The following is a 25923-nucleotide window of genomic DNA, read 5'->3' as shown; positions in this document are numbered from 1 at the left end:
CAGTGTTGTAAATCGGCGGAAACAGATAAATAGAAAAAAAAAACACACCATAAACAAAAAAACAACAAGTAAATAAACACGATTTTTCGTAGTTTATGGTACAACTTGTGAAAAAAACAGAAATAACTTACGGTATTATTGCATTACCTTTACTGTTGTCAATTATAAGGAGTGAGAAAGGGAGCAGCAATTTTTTCCTTCGATCCCGACCTGACGACACTAAATTATTTATTACACAACAAATAAATCAAATAAAAGAATTATCGACAAAAGTGCAACAAATATAAACTATAAATAGAAAGTAAACAATCCGCCAAAGAGGAAAGATACGCCAACGTCGACGCCATTGACCTACTAATACTAGATAACAAGGTCGACTTGACGCTTCCTGCAGTCTCGTGCCGGCATGGCTAACCGACAGATGGCCGCCCAGGGCAATAGCAATGCCAATGCCCCAGAGAATCATCTGCGCCTCTCTTGGCACGACACCCAAATGATGGCCACATTGAGTCCACAGACCGTTATGGATTACTTTTGTCGAAAATCTAATCCCTTCTACGATCATGTCTGTAACAATGAAACAATACGTATGCAGCGTCTCGGCCCGGAGCATTTGCAGTAAGTCAACCTATCATCGATGTACATTCAATATATATTTATCAATTGAAAATTTTGCAGCAACATGATTGGAACAGAGTATATACTTCTGCACGTGGCGGAGCCTATCTTATATGTGATACGGAAACAGCATCGGCACAATCCGTCTGAAGCCACACCTATAGCAGATTACTATATAATTGGTGGAACTGTTTATAAAGCACCCGATTTGGCCAACGTTATAAATGCCAGAATAGTATGTTCTGAAAGGACATCTGTGGAAACATCTGACACATTTCTATCTATATTTGCAGCTTAACACTGTGGTTAATCTGCAATCGTCTTTTGAGGAGGCCAGTAGCTATGCCCGATACCATCCCAACAAGGGATACACTTGGGACTTTTCTTCCAATAAAGTTTGTAAGTAAATTTAAGTTGAACGTCTTAATAACCCTTCGATAACTAAACCTCTTCCATTATTGCAGTGTCGGACAAGGCTAAGGCCGACAAAAAAGACTCGAATGCCGTCAAAGATGAGAATAGTGGCACTCTCTTTCAAAAGCAACGTGTAGATATGCTGCTCGCCGAACTCCTACGCAAATTTCCACCGCCAATACCACCCATGCTGCAAAATCTTCCGCAGCATATGCCAGGCGGAGATGATTTGAGTCCGCGTGACAATCCCACAGATGCAACCGGTCCGCTGGACATTAAAACGGAGGGCGTTGACATGAAACCACCTCCCGAGAAGAAGTCAAAATGATTGCTAATATATATTTTGAACTGAAGTAAATTAAATATGAACTCAACTTAGGTTAAACGAAATGCTATTTGACTAAATACTAAGCTCTAGCTGCTTCAGCCGAGTCCTTGTTCGATTTGGAATGCTTAGTCAGGCAATGATTGGTGTAATCAAGAACGCTCCTGAAAGATTGCTTGCAAGTGTGGCAAAGCACAGACTTGGTGGGTGTGCGACAGACACCAGCATGAGCCACATTCTTTGGCACCTTTTTAGCAGATGGAGGTGCCATTTGATGAGATCCACTCGACGAGGAAGCTTAATAAATAAGGGAAAATTATAAATTTTGTGGGGATCAAGAAAATGTTAATTGAGGTTCCTTACCCTTTCCCACAGGGACAGTGGGTGTCTTGATATTTGGACGGGCGGCCTGCTGGGTGGCTGCCCCCAGTTTAGGTAATTCTGCCTTTCTTACATGATTCAGCTCAGTGAACTGCAACTTTCGCTTCTCACTTGGCGGTATCTTGTCACAGTTTTGCATCAGGTGAATATGTAGTGCGCGTTCCAGTGCAAAATTTTTGTCGCAATATTTGCAGCGATTTTTATTAACTGTCGATTGCGATCCTGATCCAATATTGAGTCTCTTTAATGGCTTTACCCCATTATCATTCTTCAACCGGGAAGTGATTGCCTGAGGAGCTGGTTTATTTTGCAATTCGGTATTAATCGGAGCAGGTTTTACTGCTTTAGCAGTTGGATTAATGGAAATACGGCCCTTGGAAGCCGTGGGGAGGCAACTGCGACGGTTCATTGCCATTGTACTCAGCCTGCGAGCTGGACTATTAAGCGTGGTCTTGACCACAACAGACATGCGCTGCTTAACTGTAAAGCCACGCGTCTCCGCGCCAGATGTGGGCAACATCGAACGACGTGCCCGAGGCATTGGTATGCTGGATAGCCTTGATTTTACGGCTTTAGGAACTGGCTTTGATGTTGGAGCTTTGACCGAACCTTCAGATATCTTCAGAACTCTTTCAATTAGCTGTGAAACTTCATTAACCACTTCATCTACTTGGACAGCCTTTTTATCAACCTCAGCGAGAGACACTGATGGTTCTTCTTCATGGGACACTGCGAAATCTACTAAAATTAGCGCTGTGCTCATTTTATTATATGGAATTTACTCACCCTCGGTGATGTTCTCCAAAATAACATCAGCACTTAAGGGATAAACATTATTCCCATTGGTTTTATTGTTCTGATAGTCAGAAGTAGAAGGCTCATCGATTGTACCATCAATCATCAGGGTATTTGCTTTTACTGTGGTAGCTGTTATGTCCACAGAAGAAGATAGTGTTGAATTATCTCCAGTATTGCCGCTGCCCGATTCCTCGTTAGGATAAGCGTTTTCCTTATTTGAAATCTGTTCGGCATCAGTTTGGGTTAAATCTAAATTAATTTCTGGCACTACGATCATCTTCGAAGGCGTGGAACTTAAGGCATTGTGCTTGTTTAGAAGACTTTTGTCAAAGGGGCGCAAAGGCGAAACATGATCCGTTTCGTTGTCAATCGAGTTAATCTGCTGCAAAATCTTACGCTTGCCCTGATTTTCCTCCAGAGTGTTGTCTAGTTTAAAATCCAACTCGGTGGACTGCACCTCAATGTGACTTGCCACAGATTGCCATTTGCTTATGGACGACATAGTATCATTGTCGGTATCAAAGGACAAATACATGCTAATGCTGTCCTCGTTTGCGGCAACCGATCGCCGGGAGTTGTCCATGATGATATAAATTGTCAAAATTGTAAACACAAACAACAAAACAAAACAAACTGAATTTGAATAAAATTTGTATCCTGATCGCAAAACGACGCTTGTATTTAAAGCGTTAATATTTAAAATGCATTAGCCAACACTAAGCGCGCGTAAATTTGCGCAACGGCGTTAAACAAAATTATTGGCCTGGCGAAAATTTATATTTTTTTAAATTTTCCTTATTGCTAGGTAAAAACTGAAGTTAATGAAAAATTTCCTAGTCGGTAGAATTTATGTAAACTAAGCGTTTGACATTTTCTTTAAAAAAGCCTTGTTGATCAACACTTTCAAAAAATTTCAAAGTGGCGATAAACAAAAGGTTATCGATGTTGTTTATCGATGGGTTATCGGTTGTAAATTGTATCGGTGCAAACTACTCATTGGATTCTGTTTGCTGGGTTATATATATACACAAATTCGGATTTTATTTTGGGTTGTAAAAACTCTTCTTGTTCCAAAAATCAAGAAAAATTCAGTTCCTTGACCAAAACTATATCGAGCTTAAATCAACACATAAATATCCACATAACTTTATACACAATACAGTTAAATTCATCTGTTGCAGCAGCCACATCCGCATTGATATTGTGAGTCATTTGTACATTTTTTGCATTCTCAACGCAACCACTTGCTGAAGCTAAGATATTCAATCATTCTCAGTGATCTAAACTATAAGTATTAAGATGGCAGCTGTTGAGAACGAACCGCGTACGGAGCTTCAGGAGCTGCAACTTAAATCAGCCCAGGTGGCCGATGAGTCATTGGAGAGCACACGGCGTATGTTAAGCCTTATGGACGAAAGCAAAGAGGCTGGAATTCGCACTCTAGTGGCCCTGGACGATCAAGGCGAGCAGCTCGACCGCATTGAAGAAGGAATGGATCGTATTAATGCCGATATGCGAGAGGCAGAGAAAAAATCTAAGCGGCATGGAGAAATGCTGTGGCATTTGCGTTTTGCCCTGGAAGAAGGTTAACATCAAAGATGATGGAGACAACGCATGGAAGGCTAACGACGACGGCAAAGTGGTAGCCAGCCAACCCCAGCGGGTGATCGATGAACGTGAACGTGGTGGCATGGGTGCTCCCCCACAATCGGGCTATGTGGCTCGCATAACTAATGACGCTCGCGAGGATGAGATGGACGAAAACCTTGGACAGGTAAATTCCATGTTAGGTAATTTGCGTAACATGGCCCTGGACATGGGATCCGAGCTAGAGAATCAGAACAAGCAAATTGAACGCATCAATGCCAAAGGCGATGCCAATAATATACGAATGGATGGTGTTAATAAGCGCGCAAATAATCTGCTCAAAAGTTAAATTCTCACAAACTTGCCAAACGAACGATCCACCACTCACTCATTGACTTCTCACCACCCCACTAACTTCCCCCTTCCCACCCTGATAGAGGGAAAAACAAATACAAATGTTATGGGCACAAAATGCATATATGTAGATCGGATGACTGATGGTATCTGAATTTACATAGTTTTTTTTTGTTGCGGTCCCCGTGTCATCCAAAACTCTTTATATTATATACAAATACAAAGTGAATGGACATATATACATACATATATGTATGAACTAACTAACGCAACTAACCCATCTCAACTCTACCTAAACTTTACAATTGTATACAAAAAAGACAAAAGAACACACAATTTATTATGAGATTTACCGTATGGATGTACTCTAATTTTGGGTACAAAACTTTTTGAGGCATTTTACGTACATATATACTACCTTTTGTGAAACCAAACTATGTGAACTACAAATGTATCTACAATATATATATTTATATATTTACAACTACAAAACTTAAGTCAGAAATGATGACACAAAAAAAAGAAAAAGAAAAACAAGATGCGCACGACTTGCTCATACAAGCTTAGCGCAATTGAGATTTACGGATGACGAATGGTTTTATTTAGCCGATGATGTTGTCCATATCGTGGCTAAATTAATGTTTAACCATTTGGCTTATTCAACCAATATACAAATAGCCCAGTCTTGAATTATCTTACTTTAGGTAAATGAGTTGCTTGAAACAAATCCCAATCCGAAAAAAGAATTAAAACCGAACACATAAATCGTTTGTGGTCGTAAATTAATATATCTGTTGTTAATTATTATAAATGTATTATTATGTATGTGTGTATGTTGATTAGATTGTATACTTTATGAACAGTAATTGCTACTATTGCCACTTTAGTTTAAATTCATTTAGCTCTTAAATTGCAATTATTCGATGATAAAAAAAGCAAAGAAAACTCGAGACGTATTTGTTTAATTTTATGGATTTATTGCACATTATGGAAGATTACAAATTTTGAATTTAAGCCAATCTAAAGTAGTTGTATGTGGCTATGTACGCAGTGAAATCCTCTCCGCAATCTTCAGCTGAGGCGAATTCTATTTCTGGAGCCGCCTCAACAGGAATGTACACAATGCTGCCTCGGGTCAGGGTTATCTCTTTGACACCATCTTTGGTGTTCAGTCGCAGTGTACGTGATCCTCCCAGACATAGGAGAATGGAGCCAAATGCTTGGATTTGCAGCTTATAAGTGTCAACAGTGTGCTTTATGGCCACGTTTATCACGGCGAAATCATCCACAGGTGGCACATACACCTGCACGGTATCGTCAATTCGATAGGGTACGAACAGTTTGCTGTGAGCAGCGCCACCTTGGAATATAACTGATGCAATTAATTGCTCGACATCTTTGTATTTGGGAGTTAGACCGGCGCGTATTACATTATCAGAACAGGCCATACACTCAACACAATCGCCATCCAAGTAAGCATGTATCTCATTAGCTCCCAAATAAATAGCCTGTCCGGGTTGTAGGCGCACAAGATTGAGGAAAAATATAGATAGGACACCGACATCTCCTTGGAAGTCTTTATTGATTGTATTAAACACGTCCAGAAGTTCGCTTTGCTTCAATTCTGAGAGATACACAAAGAATTATAAAAGGTTTTGATATTTATGTAAACTATACATAACGCTGTTATACCTTTCTGATAGTTTTTCGCTATATCTTGGATGCATTTTGCTATGACTGCGTCATCTGATTTCATAAGCTTTTCGTAGCATAACTTAAGCGAATCTGCATTGGGATCTGCGTGTAACTGTTGCACAGCTTCTTTCCCTATCAGCTTTGTCAATGGCTGAAATTCATCAATGAAATCTGCTATATCAGTCACAGGTCGAAATCCCACCAGAGCTAGGAATGGTGTTAAGGCAATGGCCAATTCTGGTTTATGATTCGCGTCTTTGTAGATCTCCGGCCGCTCCTTGTGCAGGCGCTCAGCTTCGCATTTATTTGGGTGGACCTGAATGCTTAAAGCCTTTTTAATGCTCAGCACTTTGAACAAATAAGGCAAATCCTTTTTTAGCACGCGGTCTAGAGTCTCGCCCGTTTCCTTGACTATGGATACACCGCACAAATGAGTGCCCATCCACATTTCGGCATAAGATTCCGTCTCATTTAGACTAAAATCGGGATCATTGGCCATAGCCAGTTGCGCCACAGCTGAATTGATGCCAACACGTCCCCATTCATAGTTTTTCACCCAGCCAGTCAACTCCATAATGATAGCAATTCTCTTCCAGCTGCCCAACAAAACAAACTAAGGTCAACCTGAAGGTGATAAGCAAACAGATGATAGCTATGAGTCGGCGTGTTATCGCTGTGGGTGGTTTGTGAGAAAAACAGAAGAAGCCGAATGGAACAACTCTGTTGCAAGAGTTAGCGACATAAAATAATTACTTTTATCAGTTTTGTCGGCCACGTTGATTACCTAAAAATGCGATAAGAACAAGCCGCAAAATTATTAAAACAATTAATTTTGAGTTGCCACACTAATGGTGGTATGATGCCAGATCAGATAATGTTTTGAAAGATAAGGCGTTGCCATATTTTAGATTTTACACTGGATGGCAAATGAACCGTTGAAATTTAAAACAAATTTCCGCTGAAAACTTAATCCGAGTAGGCCGAGTACAAAGCCATTGCATTTAAAACATAATTATTGTTACTTTTATTGTTTCGGTCATAATTTAGGCAAACATTTTCTTTGGTATTAAAATTTCATATTATAATTTCGCTTTTCCACTATTATTATCATCTATTTTGTCTATAACCTGTTTCAGGCAGTCCTTTGTAGATGTCTTTTCCAAATCGCAAATACGTGTCAGATCCATGGTGGCAATCTGTTCAATCATTTCTTTTATTTTTTCCTGCTTGATTATAGATTTAACAGACTGCCGCATGGCAGTGTTTTTATGTTGATGTTCCTGCTCTACAGAGTCGTTTTCAATATATTTTCCCTTTGCCCGGTAATGTTGTTCGATAATTTTTCTGATTTTCAATTTGGTTGCAACTCGGGATTTACGAGTGGCCTGTCCCAAGGCTAAATTCCGTAGTTCCTGGAAATTGATTTCCTTGGCAGGTGCATTTGATGCTTCAGCCTCAGTATCTGTTCCATCTTCAGCTTCGATCTCTAATGAAGTTTCCTCTACAGTTGATACAATACCATCGTCCTCATCGACATCCGGTTGAAGTAATACTAATGGTTCGTGTTCTTTTTCCTCAATCGCAATGACGTCGATTGATTCTATAGATCCAGTTTCTTCCATGGGTGTCTTTACTTTTGCAATTGGATCTCCCGTTTCTTTTTTCCGTTTCGATTTCGTTTTTTTTGTTTTTTGGCACACGTTTTTTGAGAATGCCAATACAGGGCTTAGTCTTTATTCGCACTGGTAGAAGAGAGTTGTATTGAATTCCTATGCTATTGAAGCAATCAACAAACTCCAGAGTATCAAAATTTTCCTGGAGTACTGTCCACAATTCACTGTTCTGCTTATTCTTGGCTTCTACCAATAGATGACTGTATTTCGCTATTTCCATTTGAGTATAGTTCATAGTTTCGTCCTTGCTGTACGCCCATTCGCTGCGTATCTCCATAAACCTGGACACACCGCTCTGAGCGGCCAAATTGGCTATGTGAACTGAAACATTGCCATTGTTTACTTCCAAGCGATGCAACCGGGACAAGGCAGCGCCGCCAGGATAGTTTGTGCCCGAAATGACCAGAAGGAATACGGTGACAAACACATTTAGTATCAGATGTCCACCAGAGGCCAACGCCAGAAAACTATGCCATGCTGACTTGGCGCTGTTCATCCATCTAGGCATAAAGGACAAAATTAATTACATTCGGTTTTTTAACGACATTAACTTACATTCTCTGGCAACCGCAAGCGGCAGCTATGTTTAGCACAGGAAACACGTAAATGATGAAACGGAGTTCTTTATGCGGCAATAAAGAGTAAAGTAGGACGAAACCTATTGCCGCCAGAGCCAATTTACGAACACGAGGTTCCAGATAAATACCAATTGGTACAAATGCCAATGAAGCACCCATAGCACGAGGTAGAGCCGAGTAGAAGTACCAAAGGAGTGGGGATGTTCCCCAATTCGAACTCTTATTAAGCACAGTATTATACCACAAAACCTCTCCCTCTGGCCAAAGCAGACGCCGCCAGAAAAACGAGTCCACCAGCACAGTGGCTGTCAAAATTCCAACACCTGCTGGTATAGCTATCTTCAGCAGTCTATAAATTAAACAGTATTATGGGAATTAAACATAAAAAAGCCAATCTACTACCTATCGACGGAAAGATTTTTTTGCAGCAAGCTTACACCCAACAAAAGGCCCAAAAACAGAGCCAATTCCGAGCGAAATACAAGTATGGCTATGCCTGACGAGATTACAAACTGCTTTTGCTGATTTAGCAGCCACGATGCAACCGCATAAAGAACTGAAACAAATTAATTTAATTAAACCAAAGAGCTTTCAATGAAGTTCCAACAAAAAACTTACCTAAGGGCAAAGCAAATACATTTGGCAATGTCCTAGTCATATAAAACATAAAATGGAACTGTGTAATCGTGATAGCTGTAAACCACAGCCGCACGTCGATGCCATAGATCCTTGTCACCGCCTGTCGCAGTTTATTCCAAGCCACTGAGATGGCACCAGCGAGTACAAGACGCACTGTAACACCACAAAAAAATGCATTAACAAAAATAAAACTTTAGAAGATTTATATTCTGTTTACCTACATATTGTGCCCAGAACTTATTGATGTTCAGCGCCTCGAATAGCAGCACAAATGGGGCAGACACAATTGATATGACCAGAGGGCCAATAAATGTGCGAGGCACCACCCCTGGATACTCATGGTGATCGTACTGAATGAAAAGAATTAATTAAAGCTTGACTTTAAAGACTTAACGAATTTGTCTTACCTGTGTGAAGTTATTTCGTAGATATAAAATGTCGTGCATGGCCTGTAAATTGAAGCTTTCCTCAACCTTCGTAAAGGGAGTGTAAACTAGGTGTGCCGCAGCCGTTAAGAATACCAACAAATCCATGATCAAAATAGAGTCTTTGGAACTTTAATTATGAGTCAGTAAAACACCAACAGGTCTGTTACATAACTGTCGATATTGTTTGGCGACACCAATAAGTATATACACATATGTATATGTATATTTAGATATTCCTTTGTGGATATTTGCAAGTAGTTGATTTATATATGTATTATTGCACTGTAACTACGCTTGTACCATTTAATTTCAAATACCGGCCTACACAAATGTTTCAGCAAAAACTATATTGTTAGATTTTATAATCTAAGTTCTCTCTTTGACTATTTGAATATATGCCGTCTATGGAATATAATATACAGTACACTCCAAAATAGAAATAAATAAAATATAAATAGAACTGGTCGGCGCCGCAAGCAGACAACAGGTTTCTTGACGTGGTGTTGCCATATCTTTTTCTACGATACAGAGTTGCCAGAGCCCAATTCGAAATGAAGAAATCCAAATTTTCAAATTACAACTGACAAAAACAAAAAAGGGTTATCACACATTTGCCTTTTACCATTAAGTATTATTATCAGAAATATCATGAATTAATAGGTATATGCTTCAGTACTTGTTTTAATTCTTTTACTATTAAATGTTTTCAAAAAACCAAATGATTGTTTTTTTTCTTGTTGCAATTAAGTATTTATTAAATTGTGTCAAATAATTATATAAAGTTTTGAATTAATGTTTGAGATACCAGACCAAACTGTTATCCAGAGTTGTCATAGGGTTGACATTTAAAAATTTGTCAACTTCGTTTACTGTTCACTGTCGCTTTGACATTTTAAAATTTCAAAGTCATCCTATGAAAATCAAACTTCAGCTCGCGTCGCACACAAAAGGATCAAATTGAACTATTTTCAGACGTAATGGATATTTTTCAAGGTGTTAGCTCTAATGTTAACGAGAAAGCTGTCAACAAATACGACAAATTCGAAGATGAGGATCTTTATATAATGTACAAAAAATTGCAACAGCAGCTAGAGATTATTGAAGTGCAGGAGGACTACATCAAGGAGGAGCAGCAAAATCTGAAAAAGGAGTTTACTCACGCCCAGGAGGAGGTGAAGCGCATTAAGGCTGTTCCCTTGGTAATTGGTCAGTTTCTGGAGGCAGTCGATGAGAACAACGGTATTGTGGCTTCCACAACTGGTTCTAACTATTATGTTCGTGTCCTGTCCACCATTGACAGAGAGCAACTCAAACCCTCTGCATCGGTGGCTCTTCACAAGCAGAGCAATAGCCTTGTGGATTTAATTCCTCCAGAGGCGGATAGCACCATCACCATGATGTCACCGGACGAAAAGCCTGATGTGTCCTATTCCGATATTGGTGGTCTTGACGTACAAAAGCAGGAAATACGTGAAGCGGTTGAATTGCCGCTGACTCATGCTCAGTTGTACAAGCAGATTGGTAAGACAAAAACGCCACATCAATTAGGACTTCGAACTAACACCAGGGCTAACACTCTGTAATTATAGGTATTGACCCCCCACGTGGCGTGCTCCTCTTTGGTCCGCCTGGATGCGGCAAGACCATGCTGGCCAAGGCAGTGGCTCACCATACTACTGCCTCCTTTATAAGTGTTGTGGGCTCTGAGTTTGTGCAGAAGTATTTGGGTGAGGGTCCGCGTATGGTGCGCGACCTTTTTCGCTTGGCCGAAGAGAATTCGCCTTCTGTTATCTTTATTGATGAAATCGATGCTATTGCCACTAGACGTTTCGATGCTCAGACCGGAGCCGATCGTGAGGTCCAGCGCATTTTGTTGGAGCTGCTAAATCAGATGGATGGCTTCGATGAGACCACCAACGTCAAGGTGATTATGGCCACCAATCGGGCAGACACCTTGGATCCGGCTCTTTTACGTCCGGGCCGTTTAGATCGCAAAATTGAATTCCCATTGCCAGATCGCAGGCAAAAGCGTTTGGTCTTCTCCACCATTACCAGTAAGATGAGTTTGTCCGAGGATGTGGATTTCGAAGACATGATATCACGTCCAGACAAGATTTCCAATGCCGATATTAATGCTATTTGCCAGGAGGCAGGAATGCATGCTGTAAGAGATAACCGCTATGTGGTTACCTTCAAGGATTTTGAAAAGGGCTATAAGTCCAGTGTTCGCCAGGATGATGCAGTGCATGAGTTTTACAATTAGCTATGTTAATGAATAAATATGCTATTAAAGTCGTTGGTTGTGCAGTTTTGAATTAAGCGCTCAATAGTTCTTTTGTTTTTGATAATCTATCGATATTTTGTCCACCACTAATTTAGTTCCATCAAAACAGTAATGCAAGTAAATAAATAAATTTATTGCGAATCGATCAGGGATTTATATTAGAAATGTTGCACCTAGAGAGGTATGTGACACGCATTAAGCCCGCTATAGAGGGCTTCATACAACAGCCTAGCAAGGACACTTTGAGGCAAGTGGAACGCGAGATTGAGGGCTTTAATTTTGGTGAAATGCGAGTCTACCAAGTGCACACTTTGGTGCCTCTAGTCGTAAAGCTGGACGATTTAAGCGGGTAAATAAAAAAGGAAATAAATCTGCATGCTACCGAAACTAAAATCACCTTTCGTATTTAGGGAAAATCAAGAACTTCGCACCAGTTTAATGAACTGCCTAAGAAACATTATCTCTCACATGTATCTATCGGATGAGAAAGGCTTGCGATCCATATTGGTTGTGGTGCTGCAACAAGTTCGAGACTCCAAAGCAGCTGTACTAAGACCGAATCTTTCCGAGGAAATCAAACTAGCGGCAGTTTCTTGCATAGTGGAGGCATTGCGTCGTTCCACGACCGATGTTCTTGAGGCATTCTATGGAAAGGATGCCGTTGTGATCATAGGACAAATTCTTCTTACCCTTTTGGAGCTAATTGAACGGGAAAAGTATCGCAAGTTGGTACAATCCGCATTGGATTGCCTGATGGTACTATTTTATGTCCACGACGAGGCAGATCCGGTTGATGTGGTGCTGCGCAGTCAAGTGGCCAATACAATATTCATTTTCCTACCAAAAGTGTTAGTGGTGTTGTTTAAAACATCGCTAAAAGACGACAAAGTGGGTGAGTCCATTAAATCGGTGAGTAATAAAGCATTAACAGGAAATCTCGCGTTATATCCGATTTTAAATTGATATTTTCAGAGTGCTGTAAAGGCTTTGGGTCGGATCATCTGCATTATGTTTGAGGAGACAACAGACGAGTATTTCAAACTTCGATACGACGTCGCAGCCTTTCGGGAGCTTTTTCTGAGTTCGTCAGAGAATTTTGTTGAACGAAACGATTACGTTTATTTCGGGAGCCGAAAATCATCTGCACAGGAAAATGAGGAGCGACTAGAACAAATGCAGACAGAACTGAGGTCTCCTAATTGGGTTTCAGCTACCGCACAACGACTGCGCACCATCTTTGTGGATACCAGTATACTTCGGGCCCACAGTAGCATCAAAGTGCGTTCAGCCTATGCAGATATGTGCTGCATGCTGATTACGCACTGTTCCCACAATTTACAACACAATTTCATCCACATCCTTGAAAGCGTTGTGGCCTTATCTCAAGACGAGGATGCCACAATTGCTGAGCGTTGTAGGCAAACACTGAGTGATCTTCAACAACGAACTACCTGTAAAGGCATTTTTGAGGAAACTGCAGAACTTCTCTTGGACACTTATCTCAACAAATGGCCAAGAATTCTACAGCGTTGTGAGGAAAATGAGCAATTTGCATTGCTACTCTTTTTTAAAGGTTTTCTTAGCAATGTCAGCGTGGAGAAATTACAGGTTCTTCTTCTAGTGCCAAAAAATTTGGAGATGTTTGTTACCTGCTTGTTAATGGGGCTACGTCTGCTAAGCACTCGTGATCTTCTCAAGGAAGACTACACGTTACATAGCGTTCAGGACAATAAGTCAAGAAACAAGGTCAAATTGATTTGGCGTCAGTTCAAATACCTGACCTCACAGCGTTGTATAGAAGCTTTATTTGATATACTTATTTTATTGGGGACAGAACCTTTACTAAATCGCTTGTTCTTTGATTATGGGCTAGAACTGATTGAACAACGCTCAGCGTCAATGAATGAATGCATTTTAATGCTGACTGTGATGATAACTCCTCGCCATAGAGAAGCACGTGATAGTCGTTTGGTATTAGCTGATCTGTTGTTGGAACAGCTGCTGAGAGACGAGCACTGGCAACTGGCGCTACAGCCAGATGCAGCTTGGCGACTTAAAGTAAACAAGGTGAGGACTATTTTTTTTATCAAAAGTTTTCCAATTTAGTTTTTGTTGTTTCTTCATGTTTTTTTAGCCTTCGCACTGGTTTGAAGATCGGACTCCTGGCCTTTACACATCAGCTGTTGAGGTCCGCACCCAAGACTGTGATTCCGATGATGAGGATGACCAGGTGTCATGCCGGGTAACCATTTTGGATGCTCAGTTTAACGTACTACATACTTGCCTGGTACTGGATTCTGTGGGACACTGTGCTAGTTTTATAGGAGACACTTTTGATCGTCATATATTCCGGAGTCTATATAAAATTTTACTAAAATTGGCAAATAACAATACATATGTCCAGCAAGCAGCCACATTTGCTTTTGTGTCCATGCAGTTGGCCCTAAAATATGCAGAGCCTTCTCACTTTATCGAATGCTCCACGGACTACCTTACATTCCATCTAAATGCACTGCTTAAAAGGGTGAGCCGTTTTTAGACATTTAAGGAATAAGAATGTGTCATTTTTTCTTTCTTTCAGTCGCCTGAAAGCAGTGCGGCCGTCGATATACTTACTGTGATCCTCCAGTATAGTACAAAATGTAATGTGCCTCATCTGGACAGCATTTTCCAGACCATCCAAGAGGAGTGCGCAAAGGTTCATCAGACAGACAATGTTTACTCGTATCTTCGAGTATTCAACGCATTCCTTAAGCATGTGTCAAGTTGGAAAAATGATACTACTAACGAAATTAATGAGATGCCCATGCAAATTGACACAGAACCTGAGCAGGAGCAGAGTATTTATACCACTTGGCTAAATGTACTCAAGAAACCAATGTCTGAATTACTTGAACCTCCAGAGAGGGCAAATATCAATCCAGAAGAGAAAATTGAAAAATCTGACGCGGAGGCAGCAAGCGAAACAGAGGCAGAACCCAGTAAACCTGTTTTGCCTCGCCATATTGAAATGACGAAGGAGATTTTAAGCCAGGTGATCAAATTCCTCCCCAACTCTGAGCAAAGTCAACAGATTTTGGCATTGGAATGCCTTTCGACCGGAGTACCAATCCTCTCAGAGTACGAGAACGAATTGTTACCTCTGATTCATCTCATCTGGCAGCCCCTGATGGAGAAATTTCGTCAAAAGGATGCATTAGTGCTAAATCGCTGCTTCTCTTTGCTACATTTAATGGGTGTTCATGCAAAGGACTTTATACTTAAACGTAGTCTGAGGTGAGTAATTTATTTCTGAAGAATAAACGTTTAATTTCTTCTTAATTTTTGTTTTATTAGTGACGTTGTACCACAATTGAAGCAATTCCTATGGGCAGCTAGTAATCACAGCTGCTTGGAGACATCAAAAGCTCAAACTCAGGAGTATAAATTGCAACTGAAGCTATTGCATAGCTTATCGGACTTTATACAAGGCTTGCAGGTAGACGGCAAGCATTTGCATGAGCTGCTAGATACTGTGGCCCTATATCTGTCAGAGACGCAACCCAAAGAACTGCAGTCATTGGCTGGGCAGTGCTTTCAACAACTTGTGCCATACAACGGGCCCTTCATCTATATAACACTGCTCCAAAGAGCTCATCTTAAGGACTACAAAGTCAATGTGGACAGTATATTAAAAGCCATGGGTTTCAGTACAGCAAATGAAATTGAAATCGATTACACCTAATAAAAAAGTAATTCATAAATTCGTTTCAATCGATTTGACTAAGGTTTTAAGTGAACAAATTTGAGAAACCCAGATTGCGATTCTTAATTTTCAGAAATAAGCACTTTAAGTAAATTCACTGTGATTCATTTTAAATGTGTATGTAAAAGGACTATGCGTCTCTACTAGGTAGAGATATAAACATGAATGTATTCAGTCGGACAACAAAATATCAGTTGTAAACTTTGTAAATTTCAATTCTAAACTACTTTTTAATTCATTGTACACATTTATCAACAAATACGTACGTATATTCGCAATAGAAGTAATTTTTATTGATTCTCAAGCGCACAGAGGAAAGATAAATTAAAGTTTCTAATTGAGGTATTTTGTTTCTAAAAATTACCTTTTATTTTCTTTTGTTTTTGGGTTTTAAATTTGATTCCTATATAATATAAACAAGGCAAGGGCTGAACAAAAACTATACACATTTGCAGAATAAAGTATAATTATAATTGAATAAGTAGGAAAAAAACTATAAAAGGTAAATGTATATAGACTTGGTGGCCAATGACTAAATGCTAGGCATAAACAAACATTTGACTCGCAATTTTCAAAATTTCATTGTGGATTCGGAACTGCAGATGCTTGGCACCATTTCAAACTTTGCATCCCGACTTCTAAAGCCACTCTAAATATATACATATATATAGATATAATATATGTATATATATATATATAAACGTGGATGTTTTCGATCTGTATCAAATATAGGCTGAATTTATAAATTTAATGATTCCTCGCTGCTCTTATTGCCAGTATTGACACAAATACTTAAGCAGTGAAATAGCTCGCTGTGCACATACATAAAAGTCTATTGAGCATCTCGGAATTTGTATGTTTGTTCGTTAATGGGGTTTCAAGCTGTGTATGTTGTGTATCTGTTTATAGGCTGTTGTATTTTTGTTGTTTGGTTGGAAATTACCGGCTGCATTGACTACGTCAACCAGTTCATTAAACTATTGGCATAGGCCATGGGTTTTACATCAGGATGCGGCTGGAAAGAAAAAATCATTCGAATTATAAATAAACAAATGTAGTAGAAAGATGAAGAACTTACCACAGCCTCAAAGGACTTGTAATTTGGTTGCAAATTGTTGCCTGTTATTGTTATGAATGCACCCATATTTCCCATGGTATCACTGTAAATAATATGAGATAAGTTAAAATGTGTTTGAAGTAGCAGGAAATTTATAGTTTACTAACCAATAGTTTGGAGCCGAGAAGACAGTTATGCATTGACCATTGTGACCCACTTCATAGCCCATATCCTTGACCTCGTGGCTGCGAATGATGTAGTCCAAGTTGTTTAACTTGCAGAATGATTCAGTTACATCCGGTCCGAACTGTATGCCGACTCCTCGCTTGGAGGGTCCACGTCCCATCCATTGTTGCGGATCGGACCACAGTAGCTCACACATAAGTCCCTCTTCAGGTGGCTGGCAGTTGCGTTCAATTCGTCGTATATTATCCAATGTCACGTTGTCCGATGAAAAGAGGCCGCCATGCATGACAAGAATCTTTTGATTGATACAATGGCAGAGTGGCAGCCAATTGAACACTTGCGTAAATATATCCGCCATAGTGCTGGTATACTTAGCTGTCACTTCGCCCGTGAATCCATACATTTGGTTCATGTTAATGCTCTCGTGGTTGCCTCGCGACAAGAAGAAATGGTTGGGATAAAGTAACTTGAAGCCAAACAGTGTGAATATGCATTCCACTGAAAAAGATCCTCTATCCACAAAGTCGCCGTTGAATAGATATGGATTCTTCTCGGATGGCAATCCATTTATCTCAAAGATATTCATCAAATCATAGAATTGACCATGTATATCGCCGCAAATGGTGAATTTATTATCATCCGCCACCGATATATCGACAAGGGAAGGCTGTGCCCGCATATACACATCGATCTCACAGAGTATCTTTCAGAAAAAACAGCGCATTATCAATAAGTCATAGCTCAATTGTCCCTTCTTGATATGATCTGATTTTTATGTCAATACATACCTTATAAGCAAACTTTCGATGCAGTCTCTTTTGTGCCTTATAATGCTCCATCAGATCTTTCATAAACTGCAAAGTAACCTTTCCATCTTCTAATTGAGGTCCCTTGTAGTCATCCTCAATAGCTAAAAGTGGTTAAGTAGAGATTAGGCTCGATTATTTAGCTTCACACATCACACTTACTTATGTTCTCTAGATCGCGGTACATCTCCGACAGCGTCTTCTCTGGCTTGTCTACAGCGATTGCCCTTTCAAATGCCCGCATTTTAACAATTTTGTTGCACTCTGTGAACTTCAGTTTGGCATCCTTATCATTCGGCCTGCACTTTGCCACCTTGAAAGAGACATAGAAACTACTGTTAGCCATTGGCGGGAAATTATGTATATGTTTTTTTTTGCTACTTACAAATTCAAAATCACACAACGCTTGTTTGAACTTTCCGAGCGACATGTGAGCCGCCGCCCGACGATAGTAACCCTTCAGGTAGCTGGGATCCGACTTTACCGCAGATATCCCGTCTTGTAGGGCAAAACCAAAGCTTTCCTGACGCAAGTGTGCCAATGATCGATTGGCATAATAGATAGCACTGTTGGGTTGCAGTTCTATGGCTTTGGTGTACATGTCGATGGCTTTCGTAAACTCCTTGGCTGCAAAGCGTTGAATGGGAAAAGGGACAGAAGAGAAATTAGTCACTAGGAGTTACTAATTAGTTGTAAATTATCAACCCATTGATAGTTGCCGTTTAAGTTTTCAACCTTTTGTAGGTTATGTTGAAATATCCATTCGCAACTATGTATGTATGTACATATATTAAAATACTTCGTACATCGTTTTGACACACAAATTGGCTATCCGCCTCATACATCGATGTTTCAAGGAATATCAACATTTGGGGGCCACTTACTTTTCAGTAAATCATTTCCTTGATTTTTGTACTGCTCGGCCGCGGCAAAATTTTGCTCCATCTTGAGTGTCGCAGCATCGGTGTCTGACCTTCCATCTTGGTTGCTAGCAGTTATTTCCGCGGTTGGGGTAATTTGCTGTTCCTGCTGGTTTTCTGTTGGTTTTTGTTCTACCTCTAACTCGGACGACAACATCTTTTCTAAATAATTTTACAATTTTTTTTTTTTTTTGATCGCCGATGTTATTAAGTGTTAAGCAACGGCTCCAAACTAAACTCTCAGTATTGTGCAACGACTAACGCAACAGATGTATTGTTGATTGCTTATCGTGAGTCACGAGTAGCCTTATACTGGGATTCTTTACTTTATACTGGGTTTGGCAAGAGAACAAAGTTATTTTGTTGTTGTTGTGGTGTTGGGGAGTTGCTTCTGTGGAGTCTTGGGGATTGGTTCAATTTCAAATCGAACGGAAGAGTGAGAAAGTGTCTAAGACTACACCAAGAAATTCCGCGACTAGATCAGCCCATGTCTATGAGTAATCTTTCAGTGGACGGCGAGTTCCGTTACATTATTCAATGGTTTCATGAGTGGAGCGAACTGCAACGTGATGACTTTGTGTATGTGTTGGTGGAATACTTAACAAATGTGGGTGATGGCGGCGGCGGTGGTGGTGGTGTCTATGTGAATGGCGTTGCAAACTCGTTAGCGTCGTCAGGAGTGCAGGACAAGCCCATGAGTCTTTTTCAGTGCCGCGTAAGTACAAAATAGGTATCATAATAATATTTCATAGCCAAATTAACGGTGCATTCATCAACAACAGATTAAACTGTTTCGTGAATGGAGCCCCAAGTGGCCAATCGAGTTCAAATGCAAACTGCAGGAAAAAATCAACGAAATCGATGCCAATGTGGGGGAAAAGATTATCAACGAGCTAAAGGGGCCGACGGGTCACAATGGAGACGTTGCTGTTCATTTACATGTAAATGGATCAAGCGGAGACAATGAATTGGAAGTTGAACAAGAAATGGAGCACACAGTAGCAGCAACAGCAGACACAACAGCGCAGAACCAGGCGTCAGAAAATGATAACCATTTAGCAGAGGTATTGCGTCAAGAGACTCCAGTAGACGATGTGGATGCTGGCGCTGATGGCAATGCCGATATAAATGGCCATTATGTCTCGGCCCCGGCTGCAGTGACAACGATTGCGGTGAATGCATCTCCACAATCGCCCACCTCTTCCCCGTCGCCCCCTTCACCGCAGCCGATTGTCGTTGTTGAACCTGTAGAACAGGTCGAGTCGAATAACGTTACAGTCTCTTCCGAGGTGCCACCAGTGGCATAGAAAAACAAGAATAAAGTAAGAAAGAAAGACTTAATGAGTAGTTAAAAAGTTTTTTGTTAGATATCTGCCATCTCGCAATCTTCAAGAATTCCATCAAAAGCATTCCTAGCCATTTAAGTTAAAAGACTTTCGAATAATCCTTATATATAAGATCATTTTATTATACATATTTTATTCTCAAGCGTACACTAGCAAAATGGTTTACCAAAATGTTTTAGTAAGCTATTTCCATTAACTATAAGAATTTGCAATTCGAAATCTCAGAATATGAATCAAAAATTATAATTTTCTTATTAAAACTATGCGTATGCTTGAATGCTCTAAAATGAATAATTCTATTTGCAATCAAAGTTCTTACATCTGCCTTCTCTTTTTGTTTCTTATCGTCTCTAAAAAACTGAATGTATTGGTGTGCCTTACTTTGTTGTTATTACTCACTTTGCCGGCATCGGCTTCATGCGTAGCTCTTTTGTTTTATTCTCTTCCAGCAAGTACAATGACTTGGTAAATACATTGGGCAATGAGAAAAGCTAACTCTACTAAATCATTTGGATCATTGTATTAGAAGTTCTTATAAGACTTTATATAGAAATATAATTATCAACACATCGATTAAAGAAATTTAAATTTCTTTAACTATTAAGAGTATATACTATTCGCTATATACGGGTCTGGCTTTCGTTATGGGTTTGCCTAAATTAAGTTTATGGACTGATAATTGGTTTCTTTTTCCATATTCCCTCTTGGTTTTGATTCGCTTTGTCGAAATCGAAATGGAAATTGAAAAAAATACATACTTATGATATGCTTGCATACTGAACCAATTTATTTCAATTTCGTACGTCAACGAAAAACGTTGTGTTGTGCTCGCCGCTCTTAACGGAAACAGAAACAAAAATGATACAGATTCAACTGCTGGTAGGAAATATCCTCCTTTGCCTAGTGTGCTTAAGCTGTGAGTAACGCAAATCACTGATTGTAAGACTAGTCTTAGCGGGAAAAAAAAAACAAAAGACTTGAGCAACAAACTCAAAAGGGGAATCCAATTAAAGAACTGTGGCGGCGGACCTGGCAATGGGTCAAGGTCAATGACTAGAAATTCCCCGCTGATAAATGTGCTAACATCATGCTCAAAAGAAAAAAAAACTTCAAGAAACATAAAATCACAACAAAGCGAAGGGCAACAAACCAAAAGACTGCTGGCCAAAAAGTGAGTGAATAATAATTGCTGTTGTCTGCCATTGGTTGGTCTACTATTCGTTTCGGAAGGGGTTTGACATTGACCTTGGGTCGAAGGTGGAGGTCTGGTTTGGCTACAACACTGGGATAATTGTTATCGTTTAATGCCATTTCAGACGTAATTTCCGTTACCAGCTCCAGAAGCTGCAATTGTATTCGCCTTAAAGAATGCACACAATTCACCAGTCTCCTTTTGCATCACAGAACCGAGGAACGCTTGTCAGTGTTTGCCCAGGTTCATGAAGCTGCTTGTGGTTTTCAAGGTCTTGACCCCTTAGTCTGTTGCCCCCAAGATGCAGGGCGCATGTTGCGATTCGCCCCTCCAGATAGACCTTGGATTTGGGATAGTTTCGATGATGATAAAGGTTTATCTGATACTGAGAGGGAACTGCATGATTATTGGGATGTCAAGGCTCAACGCAATTGCCCTCAACCTGTCGGACCGGATTTCTTGGATCATCGCTTTGGCTTTCATTATGAAATAGATCATCAGAGTCATCACAAACCACGACCTGTGCCCGAAGATAAGCCCATTGTGTTTCCTGGGGACTTACGTTTTCAAATGGATTTTGATAAAGAAGATGATACCAATTTAACAATACAATCTCCGCGGTCGTTGCCTGTATTAATGGAGCGTTCCAATACTCCCAAATGTGGAATCAGTCTGAATAGTCGACTATTGGGAGGCGACGAAGCCATGCCAGGCCAATATCCATGGCTTGCCAGGATTGCATATCGGAATCGAAGTAAGTAAAAGAAGTAAACAGTAACATCTAAGAGTTTTACATTTGGAATTTTCATTATCTTTTTCCAAAAATTTACTCCACACATAAATGGTTTGGGTATTAGTGGGTCTTTTTGTCAGTCAGCGTCCGTGTCTGTGCAATCCCTTTCACATTTAAAAAAAAAACAGTAAATAACAAAACAGGACACAAAAAAAAAAATCAATTAGATGGTTCTAGCCCAACTCACTGGCCACAATGGCCATCTTCTTTGTGAGATAGACACCACAACAGAAGAGGGCGACGGCCAAGCTCAGTGAAAACGTTGCATTATTCATTTCGAATCCTTTGGGTACACCTCCGTCATTCCGACTGTTAGGTGGCCTCGCATCCATTGGGTTACTGGAAATGGGAGTGGGGTTTTTAGATGTAGCATCCATTGGGTAACTGGAAATGGGAATGGAGTTTGTAGATTTAGCATCCATTGGGTTACTGGAAATGGGGGTGGGGTTTAAAGATTTAGCAGATTTCGGGCATGTTTGACGCCCACATGGTTCTGGTCCACAAGGCGGACGACGTTGTGGTGCAGAACCCTGTTCAAGGCCAGTGGGACTATAAGGAGAGACACATTTGGCTTGAGGTGGTCCATAACTGTAGCCTGTACTCTGCCCTTGCGGTGGTCCATCCGCTTGACCATAGTTACTGCCACATGTTTGTTTTTGAAATCCACTGCCTCCATCTGCACCATATGGAGAGTTGTAAGCAGCTTTTTTTTTATTCGCACAGGGGCAGGCAGCGTTATTCATTTTACTGTAATGTCAGAAAATTAAGAATTTCACTATCTTAATAGGATAAGGATTTTTTACTTAAATTCAGGTAATAATCGTATCGGCTATCGCTGTTCCGGGTCCCTAATCTCTGAGAGTTTCATTGTGACGGCCGCCCATTGTGTGATTAATTTGGTCAGTGACCTAGAACTGTGAGTTTACTTTCTTTTACCCATACCCATCTACATTTCTTAATGACTCTTTTTGTCCAAGCTCTCATGTTAGATTAGAAGATGCAGACAATATATTTGATATTAGCCAAGTTTTAGTCCATCCGAACTATGACCAACCAAAATATGCAAATGATATAGCTCTTCTACGGCTTAACAACACGGCGGGTAAGTAAATTGTAATCTTATAAATAATTTCCTAAGTAAATTGTGTGTTCTTGTAGGCAATTTTACACCCATCTGCTTACCTATGAACAGCTCGGCTGGACTTGCTGATAGGCTGATTGGGCAATTGGGCGTGGCAGCTGGATGGAGCTCTTCAAATCCAGAAAGTGAGTTGAGTATCTGGGAAATAATAATTGTGTGACAGATTGTATATACATAGAAGAGATCTAACTGGAAATGCAAAGCAATCTGAAATTTATTCCGCTTTCTCAATTATTTGGCAGGCAACAGCTCCAACAACTCCAGCACCGTCAGATTCTTACGATTGCCCATAGTGAATACCACCAGCTGTGCTCGAGCCTATGCCAAGCTAAGTGAAAACTTCCAACAACCGATTGTCATAACCAACAGTCATCTCTGTGCCCAGGGTCAGGCGATGAATGACGTTTGTCGCGGAGATAGTGGCGGACCCTTTATGGATGATGGCTCTTCTGGATTATTTGCCAACAATGGACAATACACACTAATGGGTATAGTAGCCTTTGGGCCAACATTATGCGGCGTTACAACCATTCCAGGTGTTTATACGCTGGTCAGCAGCTTTGTTGACTGGATTATAATCAATATAAGCAATGGCATCAGCGGAAATAACACAATGGCTGACTCTCAAAGGACAGAGTAATGTTCAGGAACACTTTTCCAAAAGCCAAAGTCTAGCATAAAGATGAGTTATCTTTCCAAAAAACTAATAATTAACTATAGGATAAGTAACACCTCAGAAGCTAATTTTGGTGCCGCGAATTCTATATACCCTTGCAATCTTTTACACTATTGTAATATTCACATTCAGTGGCAGATCCTGGGAAGAAAATTGGGCAAATGGACGGGGCAGTATGTGAGTAACTATGCAGTTGAAAGCCCGGCTTTTGAAACCCATAGAATACATTTGTTATATAGGGAGTAACCCCTAATTCGTTTGATTAACATCACCACAAATCAAGCTTATTTTTAAAAATTGTTCCTATAAAGAAAACAAATTTAGATATGTGAACCAAATAAATTTTAAATGTTTAGTTACGGATCCAGAGATATAAATTGTATCTAAATTGTTTATTGAAAAGATTTTATATTCTAAAGTCAAAGAGTTACAAAAAACACATAAAAATTATGATACTTTACAAAGAAAAGTGTATACCAAAAATCCGTTAATAAGTTTCTGGGTAATTAAGAGAGCCCGAAGCTTTTGTGGCCTAAGCTAAGCTGGTTAGTCTCTTGAAGCCTCGCTTTGGGTTTCTCTCTCTCTCTCTCTGTTTTCTCATCAGTGTTTAACGGAAATTCCGTTTTAGTCATCGTATTCACCTTATCTGTTTAAGATCGTCAGAGATTTTATTGTAGTGTTTATTTTGATAGCTTCTTCTCTCTATAAGGTTGAATATTACAAAGTGAAAACTACTGGACGACGCCTTGACCGAGGACTATCAAGTGAATTGAAGAGATTATCATTTTAAAAAGCAATAAATATGACAAAACTAGTCATATTCGTTATATTTTTGGGACTTTTTGTAAATTTGGCCGCAGGTCGTAAGTACCTACATAGACAATGTTCATAGACTCATATTCTCGCTAAGATTTGATAAAATCATAAATCAGAGAAAACCAGTTTCCTCAATAACTTTATACATTTTTAGTCATTTCATACATTTACATATGTGCAAATAAGCAGAGTAAACAAAAGCAAAAAATAACGTCTTTGTTTTCGATAAACTCCCAATCGTCTCATAGAATTCTATTTCCCCAATGAGGCGGCACAAGTGCCTAACTATGGTCGTTGTGTGACACCAAATCGAGAACGTGCCCTCTGTATCCATTTGGAAGACTGCAAATATCTTTACGGAATTCTGACTTCTACGCCATTGCGAGATGAAGATAAATTATACCTTAGTCGAAGTCAATGTGGCTATTTTAAAGGCAAAGTGCTGATATGCTGCCCAGATCGTTACCGGGACAGCTCTCCCGCTAATATGCAACCTGTAAAGCCGAATATAACTAGCAATGGGTTGTTACCTCTACCAGGTCAATGTGGAAACCTGCTTTCAAATCGCATATACGGAGGTGTTAAAACCAAAATCGATGAGTTTCCTTGGATGGCCTTGGTGGAATATACCAAAGGTATACAATTCACGTGGCATTAGTCCTAAAATTCCTTCATTAATATTTTTTTTTATTTTAGCCGCCGGCAATAAAGGACATCATTGTGGCGGATCTCTAATAAGCACTCGGTACGTGGTGACCGCTTCCCATTGTGTGAATGGCAAAAGCTTGCCGGCGGACTGGCGCCTAACTGGCGTACGTTTGGGTGAATGGGATACATTAACCAATCCGGATTGCGAGGTTGATGTGCGTGGCATGAAGGATTGTGCTCCCCCACACATGGATGTGCCTGTGGAGCGCACCATTCCACATCCGTCATACGATCCAAACTCAAGGAATCAGGTCAATGACATTGCGTTGCTTCGCTTGGACCGACAAGTGGAATACACGGATTTCATTCGCCCCATCTGCTTGCCGTTGAATACTAATTTGCGTTCAGCCACATTTGATGGTATAAGTATGGACGTGGCTGGCTGGGGAAAGACTGAAGAATTGTCGGCCAGTAATCTAAAACTGAAGACAACAGTTGAGGGCCTCAAGCTGGACGATTGTCAATCTGTCTACAATCGACAAAATATATTGCTGGAGAGCTCACAAATGTGTGCAGGTGGCAAGGAAGGTATCGATTCGTGTCGTGGTGATTCAGGTGGACCGCTTATAGGTCTTGATACAAACAAGGTGAACACCTATTACTTTTTGGCGGGAGTAGTTTCATTTGGTCCCACGCCCTGTGGTTTGGCTGGTTGGCCCGGGGTGTATACAATGGTAGGGAAATATGTTGACTGGATCCAAAATACAATCGAGGCTTAGAATTCTTATTTGTGAATGTATTATTCGTGTAAATAAAAATAGAC

General features: G+C 40.1%; 10 protein-coding genes across 12 annotated transcripts; 6 read left to right on the top strand and 4 right to left on the bottom strand.

Annotated features, from left to right (window-relative positions):
• Positions 1-15: 15 nt before the first annotated feature.
• Positions 16-1449, top strand: MED6 (mediator complex subunit 6). The gene is made up of 4 exons (XM_068300215.1): positions 16-618; positions 679-853; positions 912-1017; positions 1083-1449. Exons 1-4 carry the CDS (start codon positions 407-409, stop codon positions 1358-1360), a joined length of 771 nt encoding a protein of 256 aa, XP_068156316.1. The 5' UTR covers positions 16-406; the 3' UTR covers positions 1361-1449.
• Positions 1358-3280, bottom strand: LOC137584694 (uncharacterized). 2 transcript variants are annotated; one of them, XM_068300214.1, is made up of 3 exons: positions 2525-3280; positions 1721-2467; positions 1358-1654 (listed from the first exon to the last, which is right to left on the bottom strand). In XM_068300214.1, the coding sequence occupies exons 1-3, from the start codon at positions 3117-3119 to the stop codon at positions 1440-1442; spliced, it is 1557 nt and encodes a 518-aa protein (XP_068156315.1). In that variant the 5' UTR covers positions 3120-3280; the 3' UTR covers positions 1358-1439. The 2 variants fall into 2 exon arrangements, with proteins under 2 accessions (XP_068156315.1, XP_068156314.1); XM_068300213.1 differs by having other exon boundaries at positions 1721-2476; positions 2525-3279.
• A 258-nt stretch (positions 3281-3538) lies between these two features.
• Positions 3539-5427, top strand: Snap24 (Synaptosomal-associated protein 24kDa). Its single transcript, XM_068300295.1, is given in 3 exon segments — positions 3539-3739; positions 3813-4063; positions 4065-5427. Coding segments are annotated over 2 exon segments (636 nt in total). The 5' UTR covers positions 3539-3739; positions 3813-3835; the 3' UTR covers positions 4473-5427.
• Positions 5428-5433: 6 nt separating this feature from the next.
• Mpi (mannose phosphate isomerase) lies at positions 5434-7074 on the bottom strand. Of its 2 annotated transcripts, none has more exons than XM_068300293.1 (3): positions 6926-7074; positions 6170-6796; positions 5434-6101 (listed from the first exon to the last, which is right to left on the bottom strand). In XM_068300293.1, exons 2-3 carry the CDS (start codon positions 6744-6746, stop codon positions 5488-5490), a joined length of 1191 nt encoding a protein of 396 aa, XP_068156394.1. In that variant the 5' UTR covers positions 6747-6796; positions 6926-7074; the 3' UTR covers positions 5434-5487. The 2 variants fall into 2 exon arrangements, with proteins under 2 accessions (XP_068156394.1, XP_068156395.1); XM_068300294.1 differs by having other exon boundaries at positions 6957-7061.
• Positions 7075-7172: 98 nt separating this feature from the next.
• On the bottom strand, positions 7173-9970 carry Alg12 (Alg12 alpha-1,6-mannosyltransferase). The gene is given in 7 exon segments (XM_068299847.1): positions 7173-7861; positions 7863-8345; positions 8401-8772; positions 8826-8979; positions 9042-9215; positions 9280-9412; positions 9470-9970. Coding segments are annotated over 7 exon segments (2052 nt in total). The 5' UTR covers positions 9596-9970; the 3' UTR covers positions 7173-7251.
• A 375-nt stretch (positions 9971-10345) lies between these two features.
• Positions 10346-11785, top strand: Rpt3R (Regulatory particle triple-A ATPase 3-related). The gene is made up of 2 exons (XM_068299150.1): positions 10346-11011; positions 11080-11785. Exons 1-2 carry the CDS (start codon positions 10468-10470, stop codon positions 11751-11753), a joined length of 1218 nt encoding a protein of 405 aa, XP_068155251.1. The 5' UTR covers positions 10346-10467; the 3' UTR covers positions 11754-11785.
• A 27-nt stretch (positions 11786-11812) lies between these two features.
• On the top strand, positions 11813-15531 carry Tti1 (Telo2 interacting protein 1). The gene is made up of 6 exons (XM_068299147.1): positions 11813-12123; positions 12185-12683; positions 12747-13841; positions 13909-14298; positions 14356-15050; positions 15111-15531. The coding sequence occupies exons 1-6, from the start codon at positions 11939-11941 to the stop codon at positions 15496-15498; spliced, it is 3252 nt and encodes a 1083-aa protein (XP_068155248.1). The 5' UTR covers positions 11813-11938; the 3' UTR covers positions 15499-15531.
• Positions 15532-15864: 333 nt separating this feature from the next.
• Positions 15865-18727, bottom strand: PpD3 (protein phosphatase D3). The gene is made up of 7 exons (XM_068299148.1): positions 18453-18727; positions 17954-18195; positions 17731-17881; positions 17551-17672; positions 16744-17465; positions 16598-16679; positions 15865-16534 (listed from the first exon to the last, which is right to left on the bottom strand). The coding sequence occupies exons 1-7, from the start codon at positions 18643-18645 to the stop codon at positions 16475-16477; spliced, it is 1572 nt and encodes a 523-aa protein (XP_068155249.1). The 5' UTR covers positions 18646-18727; the 3' UTR covers positions 15865-16474.
• A 104-nt stretch (positions 18728-18831) lies between these two features.
• On the top strand, positions 18832-20145 carry LOC137583953 (uncharacterized). Its single transcript, XM_068299149.1, has 2 exons — positions 18832-19203; positions 19271-20145. The coding sequence occupies exons 1-2, from the start codon at positions 18976-18978 to the stop codon at positions 19793-19795; spliced, it is 753 nt and encodes a 250-aa protein (XP_068155250.1). The 5' UTR covers positions 18832-18975; the 3' UTR covers positions 19796-20145.
• A 469-nt stretch (positions 20146-20614) lies between these two features.
• LOC137583878 (transmembrane protease serine 9-like) lies at positions 20615-25879 on the top strand. The gene is made up of 8 exons (XM_068299049.1): positions 20615-20750; positions 21151-21780; positions 22633-22735; positions 22797-22921; positions 22978-23085; positions 23203-23448; positions 24701-25087; positions 25149-25879. Exons 1-8 carry the CDS (start codon positions 20693-20695, stop codon positions 25877-25879), a joined length of 2388 nt encoding a protein of 795 aa, XP_068155150.1. The 5' UTR covers positions 20615-20692.
• Positions 25880-25923: the final 44 nt, after the last annotated feature.

Source organism: Drosophila tropicalis, unplaced genomic scaffold (genome assembly GCF_018151085.1).
Source record: "Drosophila tropicalis isolate 14030-0801.00 unplaced genomic scaffold, ASM1815108v1 contig_878, whole genome shotgun sequence".
Taxonomy (NCBI): domain Eukaryota; kingdom Metazoa; phylum Arthropoda; class Insecta; order Diptera; family Drosophilidae; genus Drosophila; species Drosophila tropicalis.
Note: the sequence above shows the minus strand (reverse complement) of the source record. Positions and strands in the feature narration are given on the sequence as shown.

Bases quoted from the DNA above. Each gene is read 5' to 3' on its own strand.
- MED6 (XM_068300215.1), top strand. From the start codon at position 407: ATGGCTAACCGACAGATGGCCGCCCAGGGCAATAGCAATGCCAATGCC. The intron at 619-678 runs GTAAGTCAACCT...AAAATTTTGCAG, and splicing joins CTCGGCCCGGAGCATTTGCA to CAACATGATTGGAACAGAGT. The intron at 854-911 runs GTATGTTCTGAA...CTATATTTGCAG, and splicing joins ACGTTATAAATGCCAGAATA to CTTAACACTGTGGTTAATCT.
- LOC137584694 (XM_068300213.1), bottom strand. From the start codon at position 3,119: ATGGACAACTCCCGGCGATCGGTTGCCGCAAACGAGGACAGCATTAGC. The intron at 2,477-2,524 runs GTGAGTAAATTC...TAATTTTAGTAG, and splicing joins TTTGGAGAACATCACCGAGG to ATTTCGCAGTGTCCCATGAA. The intron at 1,655-1,720 runs GTAAGGAACCTC...TTATTTATTAAG, and splicing joins CACTGTCCCTGTGGGAAAGG to CTTCCTCGTCGAGTGGATCT.
- Mpi (XM_068300293.1), bottom strand. From the start codon at position 6,746: ATGGAGTTGACTGGCTGGGTGAAAAACTATGAATGGGGACGTGTTGGC. The intron at 6,102-6,169 runs GTATAACAGCGT...TGTATCTCTCAG, and splicing joins AGCGAAAAACTATCAGAAAG to AATTGAAGCAAAGCGAACTT.
- Rpt3R (XM_068299150.1), top strand. From the start codon at position 10,468: ATGGATATTTTTCAAGGTGTTAGCTCTAATGTTAACGAGAAAGCTGTC. The intron at 11,012-11,079 runs GTAAGACAAAAA...CTGTAATTATAG, and splicing joins TCAGTTGTACAAGCAGATTG to GTATTGACCCCCCACGTGGC.
- Tti1 (XM_068299147.1), top strand. From the start codon at position 11,939: ATGTTGCACCTAGAGAGGTATGTGACACGCATTAAGCCCGCTATAGAG. The intron at 13,842-13,908 runs GTGAGGACTATT...ATGTTTTTTTAG, and splicing joins GGCGACTTAAAGTAAACAAG to CCTTCGCACTGGTTTGAAGA. The intron at 15,051-15,110 runs GTGAGTAATTTA...TTGTTTTATTAG, and splicing joins ATACTTAAACGTAGTCTGAG to TGACGTTGTACCACAATTGA.
- PpD3 (XM_068299148.1), bottom strand. From the start codon at position 18,645: ATGTTGTCGTCCGAGTTAGAGGTAGAACAAAAACCAACAGAAAACCAG. The intron at 17,882-17,953 runs GTAAGTAGCAAA...GTCTCTTTCAAG, and splicing joins CGTTGTGTGATTTTGAATTT to GTGGCAAAGTGCAGGCCGAA. The intron at 17,466-17,550 runs GTATGTATTGAC...TTTTTCTGAAAG, and splicing joins ATCGAAAGTTTGCTTATAAG to ATACTCTGTGAGATCGATGT.
- LOC137583953 (XM_068299149.1), top strand. From the start codon at position 18,976: ATGTCTATGAGTAATCTTTCAGTGGACGGCGAGTTCCGTTACATTATT. The intron at 19,204-19,270 runs GTAAGTACAAAA...CATCAACAACAG, and splicing joins TGAGTCTTTTTCAGTGCCGC to ATTAAACTGTTTCGTGAATG.
- LOC137583878 (XM_068299049.1), top strand. From the start codon at position 20,693: ATGATACAGATTCAACTGCTGGTAGGAAATATCCTCCTTTGCCTAGTG. The intron at 22,922-22,977 runs GTAAGTAAATTG...GTGTTCTTGTAG, and splicing joins ACGGCTTAACAACACGGCGG to GCAATTTTACACCCATCTGC. The intron at 23,449-24,700 runs GTATAGTAGCCT...ATCGTCTCATAG, and splicing joins TGGACAATACACACTAATGG to AATTCTATTTCCCCAATGAG.